The 26,720-nt window shown below is 38.7% G+C and overlaps 1 protein-coding gene across 1 annotated transcript in view; it reads left to right on the top strand.

The window, feature by feature from the left end:
* The first annotated feature begins 13,013 nt into the window (after positions 1-13,013).
* Positions 13,014-26,720, top strand: part of arid1ab (AT-rich interactive domain 1Ab) — a 71,419-nt gene continuing 57,712 nt past the window's right edge. The window contains 1 exon segment of the mRNA XM_030146745.1: positions 13,014-14,302. Within this exon segment, the coding sequence (XP_030002605.1) occupies positions 13,406-14,302 (897 nt within the window). The 5' untranslated portion in view covers positions 13,014-13,405.

Raw genomic sequence — 26,720 nt, 5'->3', positions numbered from 1 at the left:
GCCCCTCAGTTTCTCTTCATTTTCACCAAATTATCCAAATGTGGTCACTTCTAGGTTCAAAGATGGCAAACGCCAGCCTTCAAAGCCTTAGCCTACAAACTAATGAGTAATGTAACAGAGGCTATGTCCTTATTGTTAGCATAGAGACGACCAGAGCCAGGGATAGCTTTCTAGCTGATGGTAACAAACACGATTTTCCGCAGTGAAAAGGCTGGTGAGAAGGGCTAGTTAGCAGGTCTTTATTCTATGGACTTGTCAGTTTACTTCCTGTTACTTGTGCTGTAAGTGGTGAAAAGTTCCTTTCTCATTTTTGGTTGGACCTCAGTGACTTTCATTTCTTTTAAACAGTCTATGGCATTTTATATTTTACAGTTAAAATGTCAACTGGTTTTTAATATGGAACCCTGGATACACACATACAGTATATAAATATTGTAAAATGTAGTGGAATGTTATATTTTTTGTTTTAAATCAGAAACTACATTTTGTTTTTGATGAGCCTTGGTTATGTGTTCCTCTGTATGATCCCAGTTTGGTGTTTTTCTCCACTTTATTTTTGCCCACTACACTCCCTTCACTTTATTTGCGGAGATGGGGCTGTTTGTCATTTGTGGAGAAGCACACATACCGAGCTCCGTGACCCACAATGGAGCAGTTCCCAGTATGCTCTCTGTGATGAGTTCCCTCACCACTGAGATGATCCCCCTCACGGTTTCTTTTCATCCCCACTGAGAGCAGAGTAAGTACTTCTCTGTCCTTGCGGGGTGGACACCGTAATTTTGAGTGCTCTTAACCTTGCCTGGCTTTGTTGGGATCAGGGTTCCTTCTTTCACTTCACTTGAACACACTGTGAGAAATGGAGTGTTTAGAATTCATCGTTTGGTGCAGGTGTGATTGTACGGACTTCATGAATTCAAAGACTTTCAGAGAAACGTTCAGGAAAATGGCCCCCTACCAAATTATCACCTCACAGAAAAAGCACAGATAAAAGTACTCCAGTGTAACCTGAATATGTCCTATCAGCTTTGATTTGAAAGCTTGTCATGGGGCAGTGGGTCCCCCAGTCTATTTGCACCTAAGGAGCTGAGAGGATTTCACTGCTTGGTAGAGAATAATACAAGGAGAGAGGAGCATCTGATTGAATGCCCTTTAGGCAGTGGGTGAGCCTCATAAAAAAGAGTTTGATCCCATTTGATCAAATCAGGTAAGAACAATGGCTGAAAGATTAATCTAAAGCAGCATCGCATAAGTAGGCAGAATAATTCCACAAATGCTTTTTAATATCCTCTCAGCCACCAAAGCTGTACATTTAGATTAAATGTATGCTGAGTATACTTGGAAACTAATATAGCTTTGCAAAAATACAACTCCTATGTTGAAGTTTAACAACAGTAAAGCTACTAATCTAGTTTGGTTGAATAAAACTGTTAAAGCTGCTGGTAAAAAGTAACAGCAGAATCAGCTTTATTGGCCAACTTTGTGCACAAAAACATCAGCAAGTTTGACTCTGGTTTATCCCTCACGCTCATGTGCTATAGAATAAACATAACTTCTCAATTGACTGTGCAAAAAAAGACAAACTCAGAAAAGTACACTGTTCCCCATATAGTTGGAAAAATTTTGTTGTCCTCTTTTTAGTCCTATTTCTACACATTATTAATCACCTTTGACCAGGTTTAGTGATTACATACTGAGACCCAGTTCCACTTTATCTATCAGGAATAAATCACATTGTCACAATCATTTCATGAGAAGAAGTAAAAAATATTTTACTGTAACTTTATGGGCAATAGTGTACATGTGACAAGTCCTGACCTTGCTGCTCAGTGTAACTGATTGCAAGCTAGTGTCGCTAGTGTTACTCATGTTTAGTTTTCCAAAAGAGATAAAAACCAGAGTCACATATGATTGCAACTAAAAACCCTAATCAACTAGAAGCACTCGGAGAGCGCAGACCTCCGCCAAGGCTGATCAGTGGACCCCCCCACCCAGGGTTTGTTTGTCTGCCTGTCTGTCTGTTTGTTTGTCTGTCCGTTAGTGTGCAACATAACTCAAAAAGTTATGGACAGATTTGGATGAAATTTTCAGGGTTTGTTGGAAATGGGATAAGGAAGAAATGATTAAATTTTGGTGGTGATCGGGGGGGGGGGGGCCCACGGGGGGGGGGCCACTGATCAGCCTTGGCGGAGGTCTGCGCTCTCCGAGTGCTTTGCAGACCTCCGCCAAGGCTGATCAGTGGCCCCCCCAGTGGGCCCCCCCACCCCCGATCACCACCAAAATTTAATCATTTCTTCCTTATCCCATTTCCAACAAACCCTGAAAATTTCATCCAAATCTGTCCATAACTTTTTGAGTTATGTTGCACACTAACGGACAGACAAACAAACAAACAAACAAACAAACTAACAAACAAACAAACCCTGGCAAAAACATAACCTCCTTGGCGGAGGTAACAATGGGGTGGTGTTTTTTTTTGTTTTTTTTTACTTTCAGAGCAGATCGACTTGTTTATATGAGCCGTAAGCAGTTTATTAAAGTTCTAATGTCACAGGTCTTTTTGTTTTGTCTCAAAATTCACTTACCATGGGTGTCGTTAGTCCTGGGCATTCGGGGCTTAAGCGCTAGATGTTTTAGCAGTAGCCCTGGGTGTCTGAGCACACCGTTTTGCTTTTTTTTAAGTATATGAGTAAATACATGTTCACTTCATCATTGGTGCCTGCAACCATTCATCCATACGGCCTGTACTGAGTGAAATTTGAGAGAGAGCAAGAGAGATGTATGGGACAGAGAACAGGATGAGGGGCGACTTCTCAAACCGTCTTAGCAACTTAATTTTTAAAAAGTGACTAGCGACAAATCTAGCGACTTTTTCTGTGCTACTGGTGGCTTTTATGGTGTTTTGGACTGTGACGTACTGTAACTGATCTCCATAATCCTAAAGCGGTGTCACAGTGCCCCCCCCCCCCCCCTTAAGTCCTCACGACGCCCCTGGTACTTACCATTGCTTTAAAGTTCACAAGCAGCATTTTTTTTCTTAAGTTTGTTAAACTGGATGAAGTCCATATATGTCATCTCACCTGTTCTTAGATTTGAATCCACAGTCTTTACAGGCTACATAACCTCAGTTTGCATAGCCCACATGTAATATGCCTGTTTGTGGAGGTTTTTTTTTGGAGATGATCACAAGTAAGGATGTAACAATTACCTATATAATGATAAACTGCAGTAAAATTGCCAACGGTTGGTATTACCATTTAAATTCTAATTATCATGATAACCGTGTTTGATTACCACACTTTTCCGGAGAAAACACCAATGTAAAGATCTGCTTTTATGTCAAATATTTGAGTATAGTTTTAATTTATTACAATTTTAATTTTATATACCTAATATTTGGAACCAATATTTACCTCCGCCAAGGAGGTTATGTTTTTGCCAGGGTTTGTTTGTTTGTCTGTTTGTTTGTTTGTTTGTTTGTTTGTCTGTTCGTTAGTGTGCAACATAACTCAAAAAGTTATGGACAGATTTGGATGAAATTTTCAGGGTTTGTTGGAAATGGGATAAGGAAGAAATGATTAAATTTTGGTGGTGATCGGGGGTGGGGGGGCCCACTGGGGGGGCCACTGATCAGCCTTGGCGGAGGTCTGCGCTCTCCGAGTGCTTCTAGTCACTTTTAAAGTCTTTGAAAAGGTTCGTTAAGCATCTGTGTTTTATTTATGCAATAAATTATATACATTTTTCAAATTCGATTTTATATATTTTTGTGTGTTTTCTGTCCTTTTGTGTTGATATAGTAGGTTAAATAGAAAAAATAATAGACAGATGATATAGATGAAGTTGTGCTGAAAAAAAAGATACCAAACATGGGTATAGTAAACATTAGTTTATATAGTATATAAAGGCAAAATCAAAAGTACTGAAAAAGGGCCAAAATAGGCTCGGACCACTAAGGGTTAATATTTGAATGTTTCTGCCAACAGAAGGTACATTGCGCCAATTATTTTATTATTTATGTTTTGTTTTAAATACAACTTGGTTAAAGTATTTCAGTGTGTATATAAGTAATTTTTGAACATTTTGATCGCCGTTTCAATAATACCATCATAATAATGATAACCGAGATAATTTTGGTCACAGTAACCATGATATGAAATTTTCGTATCGTTACATCCCTAATCACAAGTGGGTGACTCTTGTACCATGTGAGAACTCATGTAACACATATTAATGATGCATCATATAATTGGGAGGTCGCCCACTCTTTCATGTTCTCTGCACAATCAAAAGTACTTACTCATTCACATATCATTAGCATGATTTTTTTCATCTTGTTTGCTGACATTCTGAGCTTATGTTCATTGAATCTTGAGAGACAGGTTAGGGTTGTGTTTAAGGTCTGCCATGAAATTTACTTTACTATAAGTACTACATCAGCTGGTCAGGTCACTGGCTAATTAGTAGATTTGCACTGATTAATCGGCCATGTTCAGAAAATGGCCAATTTTCACGTGATCAGCCATGACCTGCAACTGGCCGGTCAGTCTGAAATTGAACGATTTTGAGCACAGGTTAAATTCCTGCTGTGCCACATAGCCAGACCTAGGGCCGATAATTATCGTATTTGTACAATAATTTTACCCTCTGTACGATGTATAATCAATAATTCCAAAAATCCCATAATGTATGATAATTTGACCCCTTCATTACACAACTAAATTAATTAATAGCCAAACACAAATAGGATACAGATCCTTGGTATAGTACTGCACTTGTTTTTATTCATCCTCTCACGTGCCTCTCTACTCATGAGGCAGGACCTTGATTCAGCCCAAAGCATGTAGAAGTTTGGAATTTATAAATTGGTGTTAATCTGGTCCATTCGGTGCAGGAGTTCATCCTGTCCTCCACATAGAGACGCTTGCTTTTTTCCAAGGTTCTGTTAGATTATTTAAAAGTAAAACTGGGTTGCACCATGTAATAAGTACGGTCTATGATAATGTGTTACTAAAGCAGATGGTCTGTGCCACGTCAGAATAAAAAAATTGGGTGTGTATGATAATTTTCCTTCAAATATGATAATTTTCAGCTGCTGGTACGATACAGCACTCACTAAAAACCAGACGTTTCAATCAATGCACCTGTTTTCATACAGAAAACCTGGCACCTTTCTGCACACTTTTCTTATATTTTCAAAATAAATGCTCTAATGGGAAAGTTATACTGCAATGTTTTGTGTGCTGTGTTTGGAAAAAATTTGATCGATATTGGCCGTCCAACCACCCTGCAAATCGAAAATCGGGATCGCCCCAAAAAATTGTAATCGGTGCAAGTCTACTAATTAGGCCAGAAAGTGCTAATGGGTGTTTTTTATACATTATGCAAAGATGATAAAACTATTATGAACAATCAATCAAAACAATTTGTCATCAATGTTCCAAAAGTAAGTAGTGCAAAAATGCAACATCCCAAAATAGCTCTGAGTCACCAGAGGGGTGTGGATGGGATGTGGTGGGGGGGGCCCTAAAACACCAGTTGGAAATTTGTTTTTTTCTCCAACCTTTCTTAGTAATGCTAGCATTAGCTTAGAGAATTTTTCCCTTTGCTTTTCCTCATCTCCACCCTCTTTGACATATATGGACACTTCTGTTTCCAAATTGCCATTGTTTAGGCATTAAAACAGCAATCCACAAAAACAACAGCTAAAAACAAAACAAACAAACAAACAAACAAACAAACAAAAAAACATTTATGGGTCCATAGTGGGGAAATAATAAAAAAAAAAAGTTACAAAATCATTTACTTCCTTTTAAATTTGTAATTTGTAAATTCAGTAACTAAATGCACAAAAATGCGAAAAACCACCAGTAACTATTACAATACGTAGATACATGACTAGTTCAATTCCATGTATTGCACTACACCCCAACAGTGACACTGAGGCCCAAACTGTGAACAGAAAGGACATTTTCTAAAAGCCAGTATGAGACAGATTGAACGCATTTGCTGTATTAGTTAAAGCCTACAGGACTTGTGCTGCACATGCCGTATTCCTGCACTGTTTACAAAGAGGTGGGTGTGTGTTTGTCAGGTGTAAGTTTACACTGTAGGTTCCAGCGCACACACAGTGTCTGGGAACAAGCCGGATGCCCATTGCACTTCGCAAAGTGGCACTTCCTTCCTCTACACACTCCAGACTATGCGTTGAACTGCTGCCTGGCAACCATCTGGACAGGACCCAAATGTTGTGATTGTGTGTGTATGTTGTATCAGTGTGTGTGTGTGTGTGTGTGTGTGGCCGGGACAACGTCAGTGGTGGGACTGCCGCTGATTTTTGGCACAAGTGAGCATTAATGACGGACTCTTGGTGGCCATAAATTGTCTGTGTGTACATTAGTGTCAGGTATGGGCAGTGTTTAGCTATTGTACACGTGAGTCGTGCATCTGTGTGTGTGTCTGAATTCAGCTCAGCTCTTGTTAGGAAATTCCACGCCACATTATTGGGTTGTCTTGGTGATTGTATGGCTCCATTCCCAGACTGGATCCCAAGGGATTAAAATAAAAGAAAAACTCCTGAATAATCAGTCATCAGTTAACTCGCTCAACAAGAGTGACACTTTTACTGTCCAAAGTGAGATTAATTGAAGAAAGTTACTACATTAAAAATGCATATTTAGGATTATCAAAGGCATGCATAAATTAGCAGAAATAGAACATTTTGGCTTAGTTAAATAAGTGAATTATTTATGGTCATAGCCTGTCCAGTGGAATATGTGTTTTGCATTCATAACTGCTATTATTTAATGACATGAATAATGAACTCAAGTCTTTGTATCTTTCCATCACAGCTTCACTTGTTACCTTCTTCTCAAATCAATCCTTGATAGCGCTTTAATAACCATTAAAAGACAAAAAGGCTCTTGGAGGAAGTCCAGGCTGCTGCCGTGGTGATGGCTGGGGAAGCCGCGGCATCAGGCCGAAGGTGATGCATCATGGTCATCCTCAGAGGGAGGCGATGGTGGGGTAACAGTAAACACTCCTAAATCATCATCCTGAGAGAGATGGGGGATGTTGCATGGGCTCCGCATGTTTGCTGTTGCTTCTACATATCAACCTGAGATGGAAAGGTTCCTGAGAGTGCACCACATTGATGCTTTAGCTGTGGACTAATATGTTTTTGTGTTTTGCATTATGATGTTTAATGTCCTGGACAACCTCTGTAGTATCTGTAGCCACGTTTTAACAAATGGTCTGTAAAATGCATAGAAAAACTTCAGAGTTCACAAGTATTTACTTATATTGTAGATAAAATATGAGAACGCCTCAAGCTTGTGTTAAATTTACCAAAAAATCTATTCACAAAACCCACTGATTTCATGCAAAACGTTAACTCAGTGCTAGTGCTAGCTAAAAGTGGACTGAACCCAAGAGTCTGAATGAACACTATCTGTACACAGCTATGAGCAAGCAGTAAGTACCATGTTCTGTCTGAAAGAGTGATGAAAAGACCATTTTCTTGGACTTTTTATTTTCTACAGCATGAAGTTACAGTGAAACGATGATGAAAATAAAACTGTGAATTTACAGTTCCATAGTACATTTTGTTTTCGCTGAAGTACATTTTGTTGCTTTCTCTGGTGCCATAAAATAAAAAAGGCACCAGAGTAGGCAGTTTGAACAGTCTGTTTTCACACAGTGTGACTTCAGTGAAAACGTAAGATAGAAATAACAATAAAGCAAATTGACTGTTCATTTGGACATGGAACTTTGTTTACCTATTGAAACTCCATCCTCTGTGTATGGTTTCAAGCATCCATACTGTAGACCATTATGTTAAAATGACCAATATTACAGCAGAAAAAAACATGTTTACAGCTTGGTACAAAAACAATGACAACTGGGAAGACTTTATAAGTATAAGTCACTTGTTTGAGTTACATTAAGGCTTAAAGAAACACATGAGAGAAACGGGTTTGTGTTTACCAGTGCTTTGTTGTTGGGTTAGCTACTAAAACAACCTAATAAAATGATTGGTTTATACATTACACGAGGCTTGCATTACCTTACCATACCACTTTTATATGTATTGCACATTTTACCAACACAAAGTCTCATAAGTGCTGTACAGAGTACAAAATAGGATAAATGAAAAATGAAAAAAGTAAATTGAATTAAATAAAAATATGTTCATAAGCATAAAATCAACAATATAATAAATATATAGAATAAAAGACAGTCAGAGGACCATTACAGAGCACACAAACTAATAAGTGACATTATGGTGACTGTATGCTGGTAGTTAATCTTATACAATGTTGCTGCTGTAGAGGAGCAGAAGAATTGTAGAACTCAGGAGTGACTGTACATATTTTTGCACAAAAAAACAATCTACCAACCTTAACCATGTCCTCCTCAAAGAAATGTGTGTACAGGCTGTTAACATGGTTACAGTCATTTGCTCCTAGTATAAAACATGTAATTGTGATATTTACATACTGAGCCTCTAAATTAGGTTCTTATTAGAAATGAATGATGATTTTTAAATGCTAAATAATGCACTATATGAAGTACTCACTTGAAGCAATGTATTTATTTTAAGAACATAATATTGTGATTATTGTTTATTTTGATTATTTCTGTAACTAAATACAGTTACTCATATTTTGCACTCTGAATACACATGCTAAATACATGTATTCCACTAGTTCCCAACACTGTCAGCAGCCCCCACACAGACAACATATGTGCAGAATGTGACTTAAGGTTCCTCTTGCTTTGAACAGTGCTGAATAAGACAAAAGACAGATACAGGGCACAGTTCTATGAGATCATGTGGGAAGTGTGAATCCTATTCCACATGAGCCAGACAGGATTATGACAGAGAATTACAGTGAGAAGTTTTCATGGTAGCACTTTTGTCAAGTCATTTATCATCTGTGGGTGGTAACAGTTATAGTACACTGGCTGCATATGAGCAGCAGTTGCGATACCAACCGTAAACTACACTGTTAGATGGCCTTTTTTCACTGGGTTTGAGCATTTTGAGTGTTGTGCAGTGAGAAGTCAGCATTCCTACTCATATCAACTTCAACAATTATGCCTTCCTTATTAATTCTGTGTTAAAGAGGTCATCTTACTAGATGTTCAGCTTGTATGGACATGCAACATGGCATTTCAGATAACACCATATTCTTGTAAAACAAGGATCACATAAATAAATGCATGACACTCTTAGCTGCACAGGAGGTCTTTAGCATCATGTTGTGGCTCTCCCACAGAGATTTAATATACCATATGATCTCAGTGCTTTAAAGTCACTTTGCAGCTGCACACAGAAGCACACAACTGAATGACAGATAAATATTTCTCAAGGTGAGCTCTGAAAATACAGCATATTTTTATAACCACTTCTAAAATAGACGGAGAAAACAGAGCATAGAAAGCAGATTGGAGTACTCTTTTATATGAGGTACAAAAATATGAAAGAGAGAAGAAGAGGAGACTGCACCCCTTAATAATAAACACCAAGTTTATGCTAAAAAGAAAAAGAAGCTCCCTACCCCCTCCTCCCTTACAGCCTTGTCTCTGCGCTTTCTGCTCAAACACACACACACACACTCCTCCCTTAGCCTATATAAGCAGACAGCAGCTGAGCTGACCCCCTCCACCCTGCACACTCTCCTTTATTAAACATACAAAAGCTGTTTTTACACCTCTAAAGTACATGTGGATATTTTTGTTGGTTTCTAAGTGAAACTTGAAGTAAAAGACGATCTCTTTTTCCACGGGCAGAGTGAGCAATGAGAGCAAGAAAGCCCCGCATTGTAGAGAGAAAGGGCTGAGCAGAGCAGGGTGCTGCTGCTTCCCATCCCCCACATTCACATAGCAAAGTTCTGCTGCTTTTGCAAGCGGTGATGCTGCCTTCACGCGCTCCAAGCGAGGCTCGTGAATACATGTTGCCACCGCATTCAAGTGCTTTCTGCTTAGAAATACTCAGCTCTGTGCTATCCAACATGCCATTTGTTACCTCAGATGTCAATTAATTTGTGTATTTGTCACTTTAATGAACAGAAGGGAAAATAAAGGCCTGATTAACTGATCTATAGGTTAAATAAACCAGATACATATTGCTCATGTATGTATTTTAACATAAACTAATAGACAATGTGTGCCACATTTGTGCATAAATGAACAAGCTTTAAACAGTATTAACTTGGTTCTTGATGTTGTGAGATGAATTGACTTCATTAAAGACAACATAAACCTGGTTGTATACATATATTCTATTTAAAACAGATTTGTTTTGTTAAACTGTCTAATATCACATCGGTTTTGCTGTAAAAACTAAAATAAATCATTCAGTTACTTATATGTCATAAAGGTACATAAATAGACCTGTTTGATACATGTAATTCATCCTAGTTGAGTAGTATCTTGATATGAAGTATAAACTGTGTTCTGTGTGTTACTTCTCTGGCACTGAAGTTGCAGATTGCGTCCAAATGAATACTCCACACTTTTGCATGAAAAAAACACAAAAATCTCTAGTTAAAGTTAGTGTTCTGGGCTTTTAGTTAAGGAGACAGTAACTCTGATCCACTCTCAAACACAGTTGTCGACAGTAAAACACCTCAATGCTGGAAAAGAAGATGAAGTCTGTTGGGAGCTACTGTAGAAACATGAGGATGTAACATGGAAGAGCCCATGAACAGCAACTCACTCCTGTATTCCAAGGTAATGAAAACACAATGACTCTCATTTTCATGTGATTATATCCTAATGAAAACATAATTATAAATATTATATTCAATTTCTGCAATTAGATTGCTTTAAATCTACATAAATTGTACACAGTGGACCTGAGTGTGTCCTCTTTACTCTTATCTGCTGGAAATATTTAAGTAATTTGTGCATTTATTAACATATAAATATCCATTTATTAGTCATGTAATTACTTTTTATGGCTTATGTCCACAAATTTGCAACAGATTATTGACAGATTCTTTTTCCACTTTTACTGTGTTTTTATGTGACTTTTTGGTTTACTTCCATGTATTTTAAAATTCAGTGTGTAATATTCAGTGGTATCTAATAAAGAAAAGTGCAACAACTAAGTACCCCTCTCCTCGTCCTCCTCTACAGCGGTCAACAGGAAAAAGTATGTGCTGTAATAACATATTTATAGAAAGCTCAAACTATATCTAGTGTTTTTTGTTCAAGAGGTTATTAGTTTTAGCTTGATTTGATGGTAATTTACCAGGATACACATACTAGATCCAGTTCTAGTGACATGGTGGCACAACATGGTGGACTGTTAAGAAACTCATTTTAGGGTAATGAAAACTCAGTGATTCTTATTTAATGTGGTTATACATTAATGAAAGCATAAGCCTCATATCTGTCTGCCTAAATCATACACTCTGACCGTTTAATAGTAATCTATACATCTAAGCAAGAAATAAGACTTTATTTTTTGTAAAGATAAAATTTTCATGATCCTATTTTTGGACTTGAAAGCCCTCCTGAAACCACAAATGCTACTTTTTCATCCATCTTATCCCATCATTTATATCACAGAGCTCAGATGCAGTGTCTGAAACACCATATCAAGGCCAGATGTTGTTGTAAATGTAAGAATTTCTTTCTACGGCTGGTTGTTTAGTATTTACTGTATGTTATCTGGAGGTTGATTATGAAAAATACAACAGCACTTGAAGGCCACACGAAGGCTGCTGCTGCTAGGAGAGCGCGAGGCAGGCAGGCAGAGAGCACGAAGAAAGGGGGTGGGGAGAGAGAGAGTGGTGGAGAGACATAGGGTGTCTGTTCTTGTTAATTGTATAGGGCGACTTCATGCCTTCTCCAAATATCTCCCTGTTTGAAGATGTGACTTTGTCAAACAGCCAGCATGTGACGTTACATTTCACTGGCCTGTACACTGACACTTTTCCAGCATCACTCTTTCTCTTTTTGTTTCACTTCCTGCTCTGTGACTGTCCATCCCCCATCCTTCTTTTTCTGTCCTCTCTCTCTCTCTCTCTCTCTCTCTCTCTCTCTGACACACACACACACACACACACACACACACACTCAAGCTGCACAGACATGCACAGGTTGTAATTTCATGCTTTCCTCTACTTTCCTCCACTCTACTCACTCCTCTCATTTGCTATTGTCGACACATGGAAGCAGTATGGAAGCAGTCACTTCTTCCCATTAGCCCTCTCTAACAGAAGATGACATTGTAGCCTATTTTGTTCCACTCCTTTAACGAGCTAATAAGATAAAGTGCAGAAATGAATGTAACAAACAGGAACACACAGCTCATGCATGAAGCAATTTTTGTAATCAGAATGGTTGAATAGTTATGGCTGACTTCAAGGCAGAAAATGTAGTAGTAGTATGGAAGGGAGGGGGGGGGGCTTTTTTAATTGTTCATTATAGCCTGTAGACATATAGACTATGGCATTTTGCTGTGTTAGCCTGTATAAAACCCTGTGGCTATTTAAAACATAATTAAATTGAAGTTAAAATATGTCAGACATTAAGCCATGTTGGAGCCTTTAACATAAATCAATGCCATTTTGTTTACTTCTATGGATAGTTTCTTAACATACCATAGTAAATAGTATTAGTATGATGCAGTGCTGTACAGACACAAGACACTAATGAACTACTAGTACTAAGATATTTTGTTGTGAACCTGTAAGTATATATATGTTCGAATTTAAAGACACCACATTCACTATATGAGACAAATTGGCCCACTGCAGTATTTCTTCATTTGCATAGGCTTTTCACCAATGTGCAACACTTCCTTATAGTCTGAGTAGGACGAGTGCTTTATGCTAACAGAAAAGGCTTTTCTTATACGACGACATTTTTATGTATGAGCTCAGTTTAAAACGCATTAGACCTACAATAATGGCTGTACTAAGGTATAAACAATGTTGTTATTAGAGAGTCAGCGCAGTCCGGATCCAGTTCTCTGTGCCGATTCCGTTCCGGGTCTTCATTTTCTCGCGACAAGTCGGTAAAATGGCTGTGTCTCGCGGAGCCTCGTGCTGGTTTGGTTGATATCTAGCTCGCGCTCTCGTTCTGTAACAGAAGCCCCCTCCAACACACACTCATACACTAGTGTCGGTGAAATTCATTTCCCCGGCTCTGTATTTATATGTTTTTTCTTTCACAAACTTTCCCCTCTCTGTTTTAACTTTAAACGGAGTCGCGGTGGATTACCGGATACCGGTCCGGACGGAGGGCAAAGGGGGGAATGAACCGGGACAACGGGTACGTTGTTATAAATATAATTGTATTTATATTCAATGGTTATTCGGAGTTTTATTGTGAGTGAGTCGCCTTGCTGAGTGAGAGAGGCAGAGAAAGAGTGGGGGAGAGAGAGAGGGATATCATGGCCGCTCAGGTCGCCAGCGTCGCCACTCTCAACACTAGCCCGCCATCCGAACTCAAAAAGCCGGATCGGGACCCACAGGAGGAGTCGGTACCGGGAGAGAAACAGCATGAAAATAAGGAACCGGGACCTGACGGCGGATCTCCTGGTCAGAAGGAGCTGCAGGACGGGACCGATGCTGGAAATGCTGGGGGAGGAGGGGATCCTGACATGAAGAACGGCAACGGGAATTTGCCCAGGGTAAATAATAATAGCAGTAATCAGAATGATTCAGGCGGGCCCGAAGGGAATAACCATCCCGGGATGGGACACCACCACCCGGGCCCCTTTCCTCCACCTCCTTACGGTTACAACCAGCACTACAGCCGGGCCCCTTTTCATCAACATGGCGGACAACAAAGCCCTGGCATGGCAGCTGCATCGGGGCCGGGCATGATGGACCCTTATCCCCCTAATTCACACGAACACGGCTACCCCAACCATTATAACAACTACAGCCCGTTCCCGAACAGGACTACTTATCAGGGCCAGGGGTACGCGGCCATGAATTCCCCGCGTAATAACCAGCCTCCGGCGGCTGGGGGGCAGCCAGGCAAGCAACAGCCAGCAGGAGGAACCACAGCTATGGCTGCCTCTTATAATAATCAGAGGTATAACATGGGAAACCAACAACCTACATCTACGCCAACTTTAAACCAGCTTCTGACATCTCCCAGCTCGAGGAGCTATCCGAATTTTCCCCAAGGAGACTATAACAATCAGGAAGGGGCCAACAAGGGACCAGGAGATATGGGCAGCAGTCAGTATGGTGGGGTCCATCCGGGTTGGCAACAAAGGGCCCATCATCCGCCTCCCATGAGCCCGGGAAACACTGGACAACCTCCAAACAGAAATCAGGTACACTTCACTTACTACACTGACACACTTTGACTGAGTTAAAGTCACTGAGCAGCTCAGAAAAAGCTATGCAGAGTTGCATTGGACCCAGCCATTGTCTATGTAGCAAGAGCTCTAAAATGGCTGCCTCTCTCTTTCTCCCAATACCACCCCCTGCAATAGTGTTTAGACTGAGAAAGAAGCCGCATATTGTGTTAAAAACAACTTTCCGAGTTGTAGGTGTTTGTGTGTGTCACTGCTTTGTACAGGGCAAGAGTTTGACTAAGTAGAGTACGAGTTTGTCAGGAGAAAGTATGTGTGTGCACAGGGAGATAAGGTGATATTTCTTCGCAGTGCTTCTTCAGCCTCATTGTAGATGAAAGTGCTGTTAACCGCTGTTATTTCTTAACGGAACCCGTGGTGAAAAGGCTTCTTTTTAAGTGTTGTGTTCCCACCAGTGCTATCAAAGTTGTGTCAGCGGGCTGTCAAGGCAGTAAACAAGATGCAAATGACAGCGATAGCCGTTAAATAACATTTGCATAATCATTAAGAAAAAGCTGTCGGTGGGAAAAGCCGCCGCACAGTGAAGTGTAGATGGCTCTCACAGTCCAGTGAATGGCAACAATTAACACGGCTAAGTGTTTACTCGGATCAAAGTGTGATTGTGACCGCGAATTGATTCATTTCGACGGAGGGTTTCATTCATTGTGGCTCGGTTCGACGCCGCTTCGCTTTCGCTTCGTTGTGCTCTGCCCATCCATGTGCCGCCGTGTAAACACACGGCCCCGCTGGGTTGGAGTTGGCAAAGTGCAGATTGCCTTTGCTTTGGGATTTGAATTATGGAGGTAAAATCCTGCTGTCAGAGCCAGGAGACAGTTGGTCTTAGGTTGACATGCGAGCCGAGATCTGATTGGCTCCCCATCCCTCTGCTCTCGGCCATTTATAATTGCATCTAATGGAAGGCTGCAGAAAAACAGCCCCCTCTGCCCAGATATGTGTTCATCCACCGTTTGAAGACAACATAGTCCCTCTTCTTTTTCTATTTATTATCATTTTAAGCACTGCTAAACGTCTTTCTGTAGCCCTACTGTATGGATTATCATTCGTTTTATTAATATGTCTTAATTTTCTCATAAGTTGGTAAATAAAATGCAGTTAATTTCATAATAACCAATCCATTGATTACACTGATTTAAATCATTCTCATAAAAGCCCTTGGATTATTCTATTGCAGCCAGCCTAATCTAGAGACAAACACAAATAATTACCTTTAATTAGAAAGCACATTGTGTCTCATAACCAAAATAATATGTTGTGGATTTAGACTGATTTTTGAGTCACAAAGTTATTATTGTTACGTGTCAGGAGGAGTATGTCTTGCTGTCCCCATAATCTAGCTCGTAAATATTCAAGAAAAAGCAATGAATATGCATAGAAATTTGTATGATTTGATAGATAATTAGCACATGTAATTGTTTCAAACAGTATATGAAAGATATTTGAAGAGAAAACTTTGTCCTTACATGTATTTTTCATTACTGTGGTAAAGTATAATGCTTTAGCACAAAATTTGAATTAATTTGCTACATTGCTGCATGCTACATTAAAATATTTATCTCACATTCATTTTGGATGATACCCTGTACTACCTTTCAGCATGCTGAAGTGTTTTCCATCAAATAATGTTCTAAAATGACTTTTGCGGTTTCATATTTCTAAGTATGTTATGGTAATGAATGTACTTTCTCCCTGTGTTTCCAAACATATATGAAAATGCATTCAATATTATAAGAATTTAAAACTGAACCATGAGACTACATTTTATTTAATATAAAGGGAAACGTGTGCAGTAGTCTGATATTTGCACATAGTTGTACCACATACACAAGAATTTCTCTTATATTTATTTCCTCCCACTGCAGTAATTTGCATTATGACTATTCACACATTTCTATGTTTTTAATTACTCCATTAAGTCTTAGGTTTGCTGAGTCACATCTTAACTGTTATGTTTAGCCGTTGATGTGCACTTGTAAGTTTCTCTCTGTCGGGGTACACTGTGTGTGCACTACTCGGCTGACTCTGGTACAGCAGATAGAGTAGGTGTGGTCATGTAGCCCCGTTGTACTACTGTGTTTTCCACTGTTTCCAGATCAGGAGTTGTGCTCCTGAACACCTTGCCATCGTGGCCATGTGAGTGAGCAGGATTGGCTGCAGTCAGTCAGTTTGTGTTTACAAGCAATCGAGGTGTCAGCCAAGTGTCACTGCTTTTTTTTCTCCAGCAGGTTTACAATAGTCTAATTTACTTGCACATGCTGAGTGTAACCATGTCAACAGTGCTTACCTACATCCCTGCCTTTAGTGATAACAGCTGTAGTGTTTTTACTCTCCTGTTATGTCACATTTCACAGGCGCGAAGGTGGATTCTCTGGGTTAATTTCCATTTAAAGAGTAATTTTCAGACAGACTGCCTGATTAGTTATATAGCAAATCCACGCAGTAGTGCATGAAGGATATCTTTTACCAGTGAATACATACAGCATCCTCTCAACCATGTTTTTATTACAAGAGCATGTGATTCCTTTAAGGAAACAAATGTGCTTTTCATTTCTTTTCTTATACCCTGACTGACTGAGCTCAAAGAACTGCAGTGTCTTTAATGATAACATTATTTACATGTTATTTTGCATCTTCCACAGCTAGTCTAACTTAAAATGCTCTTGCTTTTTAAGGGAAATCGTGCAGGTGGCATCTTCTTGCATGATGCATTACTGATGTATGCTGTGCTAAGTGAATGTGCACTAGTTAATATTCACAAGAAAGTATTTCCAGGAAAAGTGTACTCATTTAGGGCAAACTGTTAATCCAAAGAGGTGTCACCTTTACTTGATGCTTTGGTTTAAAATTAATCAGCAAGCTTGTCACTCATTTTGACTACCTCCTGTTGTATCACAGCAAGGTAAATCAGACATGCTTGTTTTGTATTATGGTTTAACCTTTGTGTCCGCTAAATCTTGTTGTACAGAAGCATAGCAAGTATGACAAGAGATGGCATGCTGCTTCCTCTGCAAAGTGTGCTGCTCTGTGCTGTTTATCAGTTTGGATTTCCCTCTTCAGTTTCATTTTGTCACTTCCTTTGTGTCGATACCTGAGGCCAGCATAAAGTGTCAGCAAACAGGGTGAATGCAAGCATCACAGTAAATGTTTACAGCATGCGCTTGACTATATTTCTTTATTGCAATGTTTATTTCAGCATTAAACAATAATGTTTGCTTTAGTTTTGAAGTGGGCTTATATCAACATTACATAATTAATAACTGGCCTGTGCAATATGATGATGTATAACTATGAATCTTTATGCCCTATGGTTTATTTCATTTCATTGTTTCAATTCACACTCTTCATGGCACTATCTTTCATCATGTGGATGATGCTTTGCATTGTTGCTCACAGCTCAAATATAGGCAGTGCTTTGTTTATTTGTTATATTTTATATATTCATGTTGTGAGCAAGGGCTGGGCAATATGGATGAGTAATATTGTCCCGATATTTTTTAGATTATTTTTCAGCATTATAAACAGTTAATTGTTGTAAATGATTTTATTTCTCTGTGTACAGGACATGATTCAGAAGTAGCCTAGTTTCTTTTGTCAGATCTAGATAGTGTATATGAGCAGTAAGATCACCAGCAACAAAAAGCAGCACTCATCATGCACTGTTTCGTAAAAAATTAAAAAGACTTTATAATAAATAAAAAAAGCATCACTGGTAGACTGTGCTTAGAGAAACATTAACTTTGAATATATTGCAACGAATGAACAGGTTGCATTTTGAAGTTTTGTTTAGCAAGGAACATCTCTAGAGGAAACTCATCTCGAATTTTAATCGATTAAAAAGCCAAAACTCTGTCAGTCAAATTAATTACATTTACTGTCCAGCCATGTTGTTAGCCTTATTTCAATGTTGTAGTTCAAAGTCTAAAGTGTTTCATGGTTATATTTGGTATTTCATAAACCAATGTGTAAATTAGGCCAGTATTTTTTTTTTTTTTTTGGCAGCTCTTTTTCATATCTTGAACATATTGTGTTGTTACATGCTTACTTACAATTTTCCTAAAGGGTTCTAAATTAATTGGCTAGAGTTCGTCAAATGTGAGCAAGCATAGGATTGAAAAAATTGGGCTTTTCATGTGGTAATATTATAGATTCTTTGAATATACACAAGATCCACCGTTTAGTGATATGTGTTGTCATCTGAAGTGAAAGCTTTGTCACAGCCTTAACTGCATTGATAGCAATATTTTGACCTCGTTACTTTTTTTTTAATGTCAGTTCTGTTAGTTGTGTATACAGTGCTGTTATTTTTTGTGGCTGTTGGAGTAATGCTTCCTCTATTGAATCAGAGAATCTACTTTAGTTTGAAGCATTGTGCTGTTGATTTTGACAACCTTAACACTGAGACTTTGTAGTCCAGGGCTCAAATTAGACCATGGAGCAGGTGGAAAAACAAGAAGGAATGTGCTGTTGTTTTCATTGTAATATCTAAATGTGTGTAAGTACAGTGTGTAATGAAATGTCTTGTTACTTGTCTCATGTTTACGGACAAAACAAACAGAGTAAGTTATGATGAAAATGGCACTTTGCATCACTAGATTTCCATCAGCGTAGGTTTTCAGTGAAGGCTAAATGTGTTTTCATGAGGTTAAGAAGCAGTTCTTCACTGAAGAAGTGTCAGCTTAGTTATATTGTTTGAGTGGAGGAAGAGTGTCTTTTAATTGGACATTTTATTTTTGTAAAGGACACTTGAAAGTAAAAGAAACTAGTTCTGCACAAGGTTAGCAGCCTGTTAGAGTAGCATAACCGACTCTGAACTCTGTAGAATCCACGTTGCAGTAGTTTGAAGCTTTTCTGGAGTTTGTTTTAGGTTTCAGTGGTAAACACATTAACGTAATAGACACCAGATTTAGGTTAAGTGGACAGAGAGGTGACGGCTCAGACGAGTCACACGAGGCCAACTGTACAAGCACATTGTGTTCAGGCAGATGACTTGTTGTGTGTTTGATATTTGACTGCTGAGCTGTGTGCGTTGCAGCCCCCTGACCAAAGTTCAGCCTGTAAGTTCGCTTTCCCTCTGTAGAGCAGATATCCACAACAAGAGCTGCTGGCTGTATTTTAACCGACTTTATTAAATACTTCAAACTGTGCGTTCGTTAACAGCAGCCATTTAATTGTCCAAGATAATCGCCGGTAATGATTCAATGGATGGTTTTTATTATGGAGGCCCTCACCTGCCTTGGGCCACCTGCTGCAGATGAATTAATGTGTTAATTGAGTGGTGGGTGAGGGCTAATATTATGGGTTTTCCATCATGCCTTGCACACAAACAAACACGGTGAAGTGGATTGTAGTGGTGTTGTTTTGGATGCTATAATGCCAGGTGTTCCTCCCCCCCACCCACTCTTCTAACACAAGAGACTGAGCCATCAGGGATGCCCCTGAGCTGCAACACTGACTTCCCAAATTGAGTTTGAATTAAATCATAATCGAAGACACATAGTAAATATTTCGTTCAGACAGTCCCACAGTTGAAAACATAATGAAAAACACCAAACCAAGGGCGGTACTTATTAAATTGACTGCCGCTAATAGACACTAACAGACTTCTGCTGCTGCTGCACAAGGAAAGCCCCGCTGCAAATTGGGAAGTAGCTTTCAAATCAACAGTTTGATGACAGTTTTATTTTGTCACACATTCTCTAAGGAAAGATGATGGAATATATTGAATATTTAACAAAGCAAGCATCTTTCCTGGCACTAAATGTACTCAAGAGTAAATAAGGAGTAACACATACCAGTGTGCTCTTATTTTGAACAGTGGCGATGTGTTGAGGAGGTTGGTTAAAAGTCAATTAATTGATTTGTTGATAAATATGGAGTCAAATTAAAGACATTGTTAGAATCAATTAATCACTGACATCATTACCTTTTCAAAAGTGAACATGAGGTTGTTTTCTCTGTTTGGCTTCAGTTGAATTTCTTTCTTTTTTTATCTAGGCCTGGGCATCATTCAGAAGTTTTTAATATAATTTAATACTGATACTGTAGATTCAATACTGGAGGGTGTGTTAATAATCAATAAAAATGTTAAAAAGCCGTTTGTAGGCTATGTGCTGCACTGACATTGACAAAGTATTGAAGTTCTGTACCAATCCTAGTTTTAGCAACCCATTTAAGCAAAATGAAATAATATAATACCATTCATATAAGAAAGTTGCCTTAGCTGCTGGTTTTTGTTTGAGAGGCTTGTGTTGAATGTCAGAATGTGTTTTCAGCAGTATCAGATGTTTCACTGATAGATGTATATCAGATATTACAAAGGAAATATAGCAAATTTCATGAATAGTTCTGAAATATGAGAAATAAGTAAAGCACTGCATGTGCAGTTGCTCTGAACTGAATATTGTTGTCATATTTCTCTACTTATTTCTGATATTTCAGAACTATCATTACAAAACTGTGTTATTGCCTTTGGAATATCTGATGACTTAGTTGCTATGATCTCATACGGTCTCAGACATCTTTATATTAAAGGAAACAACATATTACATCTTAGTTTTTATAAATTCATGGTGAGCAAATAACCTTCAGAATTCTGAGAAGGTATATATCTGTAATAACGTGGATAGATTTCAGCATTTGTTAGCTCTTTCTTGCTTTTTAGTTCACATCCAACATCTTGATTGTTACGTTTTCATCTTTGAACATGTGAAAAATAAACCAGCCCTCTCCTGAACTTTGACGGTATCTTGCTGTTGGACATGTGGTTTCAGTATGTGCACCATTTCATAGTTTTAGCTGTTATGAATTGCAAAAGAATGTTTTAAATTGTCATATGTCTGGATATGATATGGTTTCACATCACACAACCATATTGCATTATATTTATTTGCGAGTTGAGGATGAATGGGAGTTGTGTATCTGGTCAGTACTGTAAAAGTTCACACAATCACTAGAGAGTATCTCTGTTCTTGGACAGCTGGCCTAACACTATCCGAGTTGTTCCCATACACTAAACACACACATTTCCAAGAAAACATACCGAACAGCTTCCAGCTCCTGTTTGGCCTCGGTTTGTGGGGGTTGGTTGTTGGTGCTGCGCAGAAGAAGAGGAAGAGCAAGCATTAAAAGAAGGAAGTTCACTGTGGGCTCTTTAGTGTACACTGCTGAGTAATGATTCTCCACAGGCCACATGGACAGCACGCTGCCTCCCAGCTCTGTGGGTGTGTGTGTGTGTGTGTGTGTGTGTGAGCGTATGAGGGAGAAACGGTGTCAGTGATACCCAGGGGAGGGAGACAAGAGGAGGGGGGGGGGGGTGTTTTGTGAATGATCTTCGTCTGCCCCTGACAGCTGTGTGTATTTGTGTATAAAGTGCGGTGGTTACTTGGTGGTCGTTGAGTGTGTATGTGTGTGTGTCCTCGCTGCCTCAGGAGCCTCTCTGACCTGCTCTTACTCCACGTGTCACCAGCCATCCGTCTTTCTTTAGTAACATCAGCCCTTTTCATCCCACTGACAGACACAGACACTGTTGTGTTTTCCAGCTCAGGCTTTTTCCACATCTAGCTTTTTTTTTTACTCACTAGAATCATCCTCAAGACCTCTTAGTTTTCTTTAGCTGCTACCAACTCCAGTTTATGTTAGTCATATCCGATTTACCTGGTCAACTCAAAGATTCTATACTATTAGTTCCTCTTCGTGATGATTTAGATAAGACAATTTTGAACATTTTGGTCATACTCAAGGGTTTGCCACATTTTATGAAGGCTTTAGGTTATATAATGGCTGCAGAAGATGTGTATTTTTTTTGTATAATTTTGGGTTATTTTATTACAGTCTTTAGAGGACATCAACAGATAATTCCAATTTTATGAGCCTTCACTTGATAAAAGCTTATGTCCAGATATTAAACGCTGTCTGTTGAGGTGTTTTTGTGTGTCTAGTTTCAGGAAGTACAATGTCACGCAAGACAAATTAACCCAAACATGTCATTTCAGAACGTTTTTTTGTAGTTTGATACAAAAGGAAAACTCACACGGTTCTCATTTTACATGTAATCAACATGAGAAGTAATGAAACACAATTTGCTCTGATTTTGTGGGTACTTGATCAGTTTAGCAAATAACCAAAGCAAGCCGAGTTTCTGCCGGTTGTCAGCCACAATTAAAATGCTTGAATGAGGAACAGCAGAAATACACAGGAAAAAGAAGCCGAAAACAAATGTCAGCTGTTGGAATTGTTTCTGCAGAGAAGATGATGTTGGACAAACTGATTTGGTTGATGGTGCCTTCAGTTGCGGAGTATGAATTTCCAAATATGACTTCACTCAGAGTCTTCAGTATAAAAATAATTACAGTTTTATTTTCTTTGCAAATGCACTTCTATTATATTTTAGCTTGAGATCAGTGAAGTGCAAGGATATATATATATGATCAGAAATAAGCATAGGCAAATAAGAAAGAAGTCCCGTTTTTTACATAATAGTCACGACTACCATATATTCATTCATTCATTCATTTTCTGAACCTGCTTTGTCCTCACTAGGTTCACAGGGGTCACTGGAGCCTATTCCAGCTACTTATGGGCGAAGGCGGGGTCCACCTTGGACATGTTGCCAGTTCATCCCAGGGCTGACATATACAGACAAACAACCAATTACTCACATTCACACCTATGGGCAATTTAGATTTCTACTATATATAATTGTTGTAACAGACTGTCCATATTCACCTAAAGGTAGGAATCTTCATTAGCATCACAATTACTGTAAATTTAGGTTCATTTTCCAAAGACTTGCTGCATCTGAGGGTATCACATTCTTACTTGTCTACTGGTTATTTAGCTACTTTTTCACCAAAGAAAACAGCCAGGTAGACCTTAACTGCTTTTTATTTCTAAAATCAAACTCCCTGAATCTATAATGTGAAAATTAACTTCTTCAGAGCTTGTTTTAGACAGACTAGTCAGCTCACATGATCCTCTAGTTCAGTCTTATCATTTTCATCCTCTTATACTACCTTTAAGTTTTTAATCGGAACTGCAAATATCACAACCTTTTAATTTTTCTTACGAATTGTCCGTACAGAATTATACACTTGCACATGGTTTTGCATGACGTATCTGGCCAGAAAGTTGCTGAAAGTTAATGTGAATGGTTGTGAAACACTTTGAAAACCCACTGTGTTCCTCCACGCACAAATGTCAGACTTAGGCTGTTGCATCGGGCCACGCCGCAATGCAAAGGTAATTCATTTCTTTTGACATTTAGCTTCTACAATGCTCCACATTAGCATAGTAATATCCCTGTGTGGGCCTGTATAAGAGCGCAGACTTCATTTACATGACGTATGGCGTGTGTGTGTTTTATGAAATAAAGTGGTTAACCTTTAAATGGGTGCAGTTGTTGATAGTAGAAGGTGGAGAATGATGCTTCCTCTCAGCTCTTATGCCGCACTCACCTTTGCTCCCTGTAATAGCTCACATATAAAGACGAAAAGGGAACTTAAGCACACAACTAACCGTCAGAATTCTCTCTTGGTGTCTTTGGTCATGACATCTGTGGTTGTCAAGTGTGTACAGTCTGTTTTCTGTGTCAAATATGGTGTGCAAGATTTGGTCAACAAAACTGAAGTTATGCACTAAATGTGAGTAGCTAACAATAATATTAAAAAATCAATAATGGAGCAATATTCGACTTACAGAAATTTATAATGGTAAAAGAGGAGTAAAATTACATTTGCTTGTTTAATCTTTTGGATTTTATATGACTTTTAAAGTGAAGGAGAACTAAAAACCATCATGAAGTTCAGCACTAATTTAAGGCTGCAGATAATGATTTCTTTCTTTATAGATTAATGAGGTAATTATTTTAAGCTATTTAGCAAAATGAGTCTGTTCTGTTTTATTCTGTGTATTTGTATCTAGTCTGAGCCCTGCAAATATTTTGTGCTGTCTGAAATTATGTAACATTTCTGCAATCCACATTTCCCGCTTATTCCAAATCTGATTAAAATAGGGATGCAACTAAATCTCACACTTACTACATGTTTTTGATATTATATTGATGCTCAAAAACATTTATTTTTCAATAGTATACATAGAAAAATGTTGATTCTTTTGTTCAGTGAATAAAAAATATAGCTGTATTTTATCCACATTTTATCTATACCGTTGTGTGTATTTCGTAGAAAGATTTAATAAACTTTTAATTACAAAACACTACAGTTCAGAGCCTTGTTTTACAGTATCACATTACACAGCAATATACTGAGTCATATCCTCTGTATAATGAGGCATCTACTGCCAGATTCTTGCCATGATTCTGCTCTACCCTATTTTTGATTTAAGAATAAAAATAATCGACTTTCTTTGAAATAATACATACATGCATAGCAGCATATATAATATTGATTAATAACTACTTCTTTTAACACTGAAGTTTGTGATCTGCTGAAGTTGATCAAAGTTTAGTCTGGGAAATTCTGACTGCTGGAGCAGATGTGACACAATCTGCTGATGGTTTTACTCAAGAATTACGGAAACTCCCAGTGCATTTCAATTGTACAACACAATGCTGCTTTTATCTATGAACCTACAGATCAGTCTCTTCTTCAAGAAAGTCCGGATGTTTATACATCTTAAGACCTGTCACTGAACCTAATACTGTCTTTTACTTGACACTTGAATTTGCACCTTTTAACAAAATGCAGATGAACTTATAGGACCACATATACCCTGCTTATCTTATCAGCAGTACTTAAAATGAAAATGGGGATTTGTTGTAACCTCAGTCTTGATTGTAGGTTTTGTCTTCACAGAGCATGAGAAACAACGGCAAAGTTCACATCGGTCTGTTATCGAGCTAAATCCTATGATATCCATATAGCCACTTTAATATGTTGTGAATATTTGGTTGGACAAAGCTTGACTGGATTCTATAATGAACCCCTTAGCTTTTAGTAACAAAAGACAGAAAATGCATATGTGCCCAGGCTTATTTTTAATTGACCTAAATAATTAATGGACAGCTCCCATAGAAATAGGCCAGTGTTTACACAAGTTTGGAGACAGCCAGTTCATGTACAGCAGAAAGTGTACCATGGGCCAGTTATCTGCCTGTTTGATGTGGTGCCACTGTTGTTCTGAGTCCATTGGCTCATGGATAAAAAAAAAAAAGAGTTGCCAGTGGTCGGCAATGACAAAGTTTTGCAGACAAACACAACAGCAGAAAACCTGTTTTCTGTTATTCTTTCTGCTGTGTTGACACATGATGGTAATTTATGTATCAGAGATAGATTTGACTTGTACCTGTTTACAGGTTCATGCTTATTCTGGACAGCTCTGAAACTTGAAGATTCTGACTGTAGATGAAGTAGAGGTATTATCACAACACAAATATTCATCACTCTTTATCAGTGATTATGACTGTCATTATTTCCTTAAAGTTTAAAGGTTCTTTCTGGTCTTGAGAGACAGGTGAAGAAATCAGACTGTTATTGAGGATTTACGTTGGTCATAAAATAGACAAAATGATGAAAAATACTTATGTGATGCTGATTTTTGTTTTAAAACTATTCTTTGTGGTCAAAATATTTCAGAAATCTCAAAGTATGTGAATCATAGAAACAGAAGAATATATTCTGATAATTATTGTTTTATTAGTCACATCTAGCTAAAGTACTAACTGTTTATCTGAGTTTTCTTCTTGATTCAATAATTTGCATGGATGTTTGTAGCTGTTCATCACTCAACAATCTCACCAGTCTGCTCCCTCATTTGTTTTTATGCAAGGTCAGAACAGCCGGCTACTACTCGTTCTTTTGAATTACTATTCTGTGAATCAGATTATGACCCAGCATGTTTTTTTCCTGACTGACTGACTCTGTGTGTGTGTGTGTGTGTGTGTGTGTGTGCATGTGTGTGTGTGTTTGTGACGTCAGCGTGACTGTGTGAGTGTAACCATGAGGCAGCAGCCAGTGACCCAGCAGCCAGGTCCTTAAGTGGCTTCTCCTCATTCACCAGCCAACAGGATATTTTTGGCGTGGCAGTGAGTGACACACTTATCATAACAGGTCGTCCAGGGTGCCAATGGTCAGCCAGAACAAGCATCCTTCTTCTTCTTCTCCTCCTCCTCCTCTTTTCTTTAATGCAAGTCGAGCTGAGCCTCGGCAAACGTGGTGTAACCGATGGTTGTCTCGCCTCCAAATGTTGATGGAGGAGTCGGCAGCTGAGGATATGTCAAGTGGCTCATCTGTGAGCAGACAGAGGAGCAGGGAGGGTTTTACTGCTCTGAGCAGGACCTGGTCCAGTGCACAGGTGATTTGATGCAGTAGTCACACTGTGGATTGAATAAGCTTACACCACTATGCAAACTGCTTTTCCAAAA

Source organism: Sphaeramia orbicularis, chromosome 11 (assembly GCF_902148855.1).
Source record: "Sphaeramia orbicularis chromosome 11, fSphaOr1.1, whole genome shotgun sequence".
NCBI classification, from domain to species: Eukaryota; Metazoa; Chordata; class Actinopteri; order Kurtiformes; family Apogonidae; genus Sphaeramia; species Sphaeramia orbicularis.
Note: the sequence above shows the minus strand (reverse complement) of the source record. Positions and strands in the feature narration are given on the sequence as shown.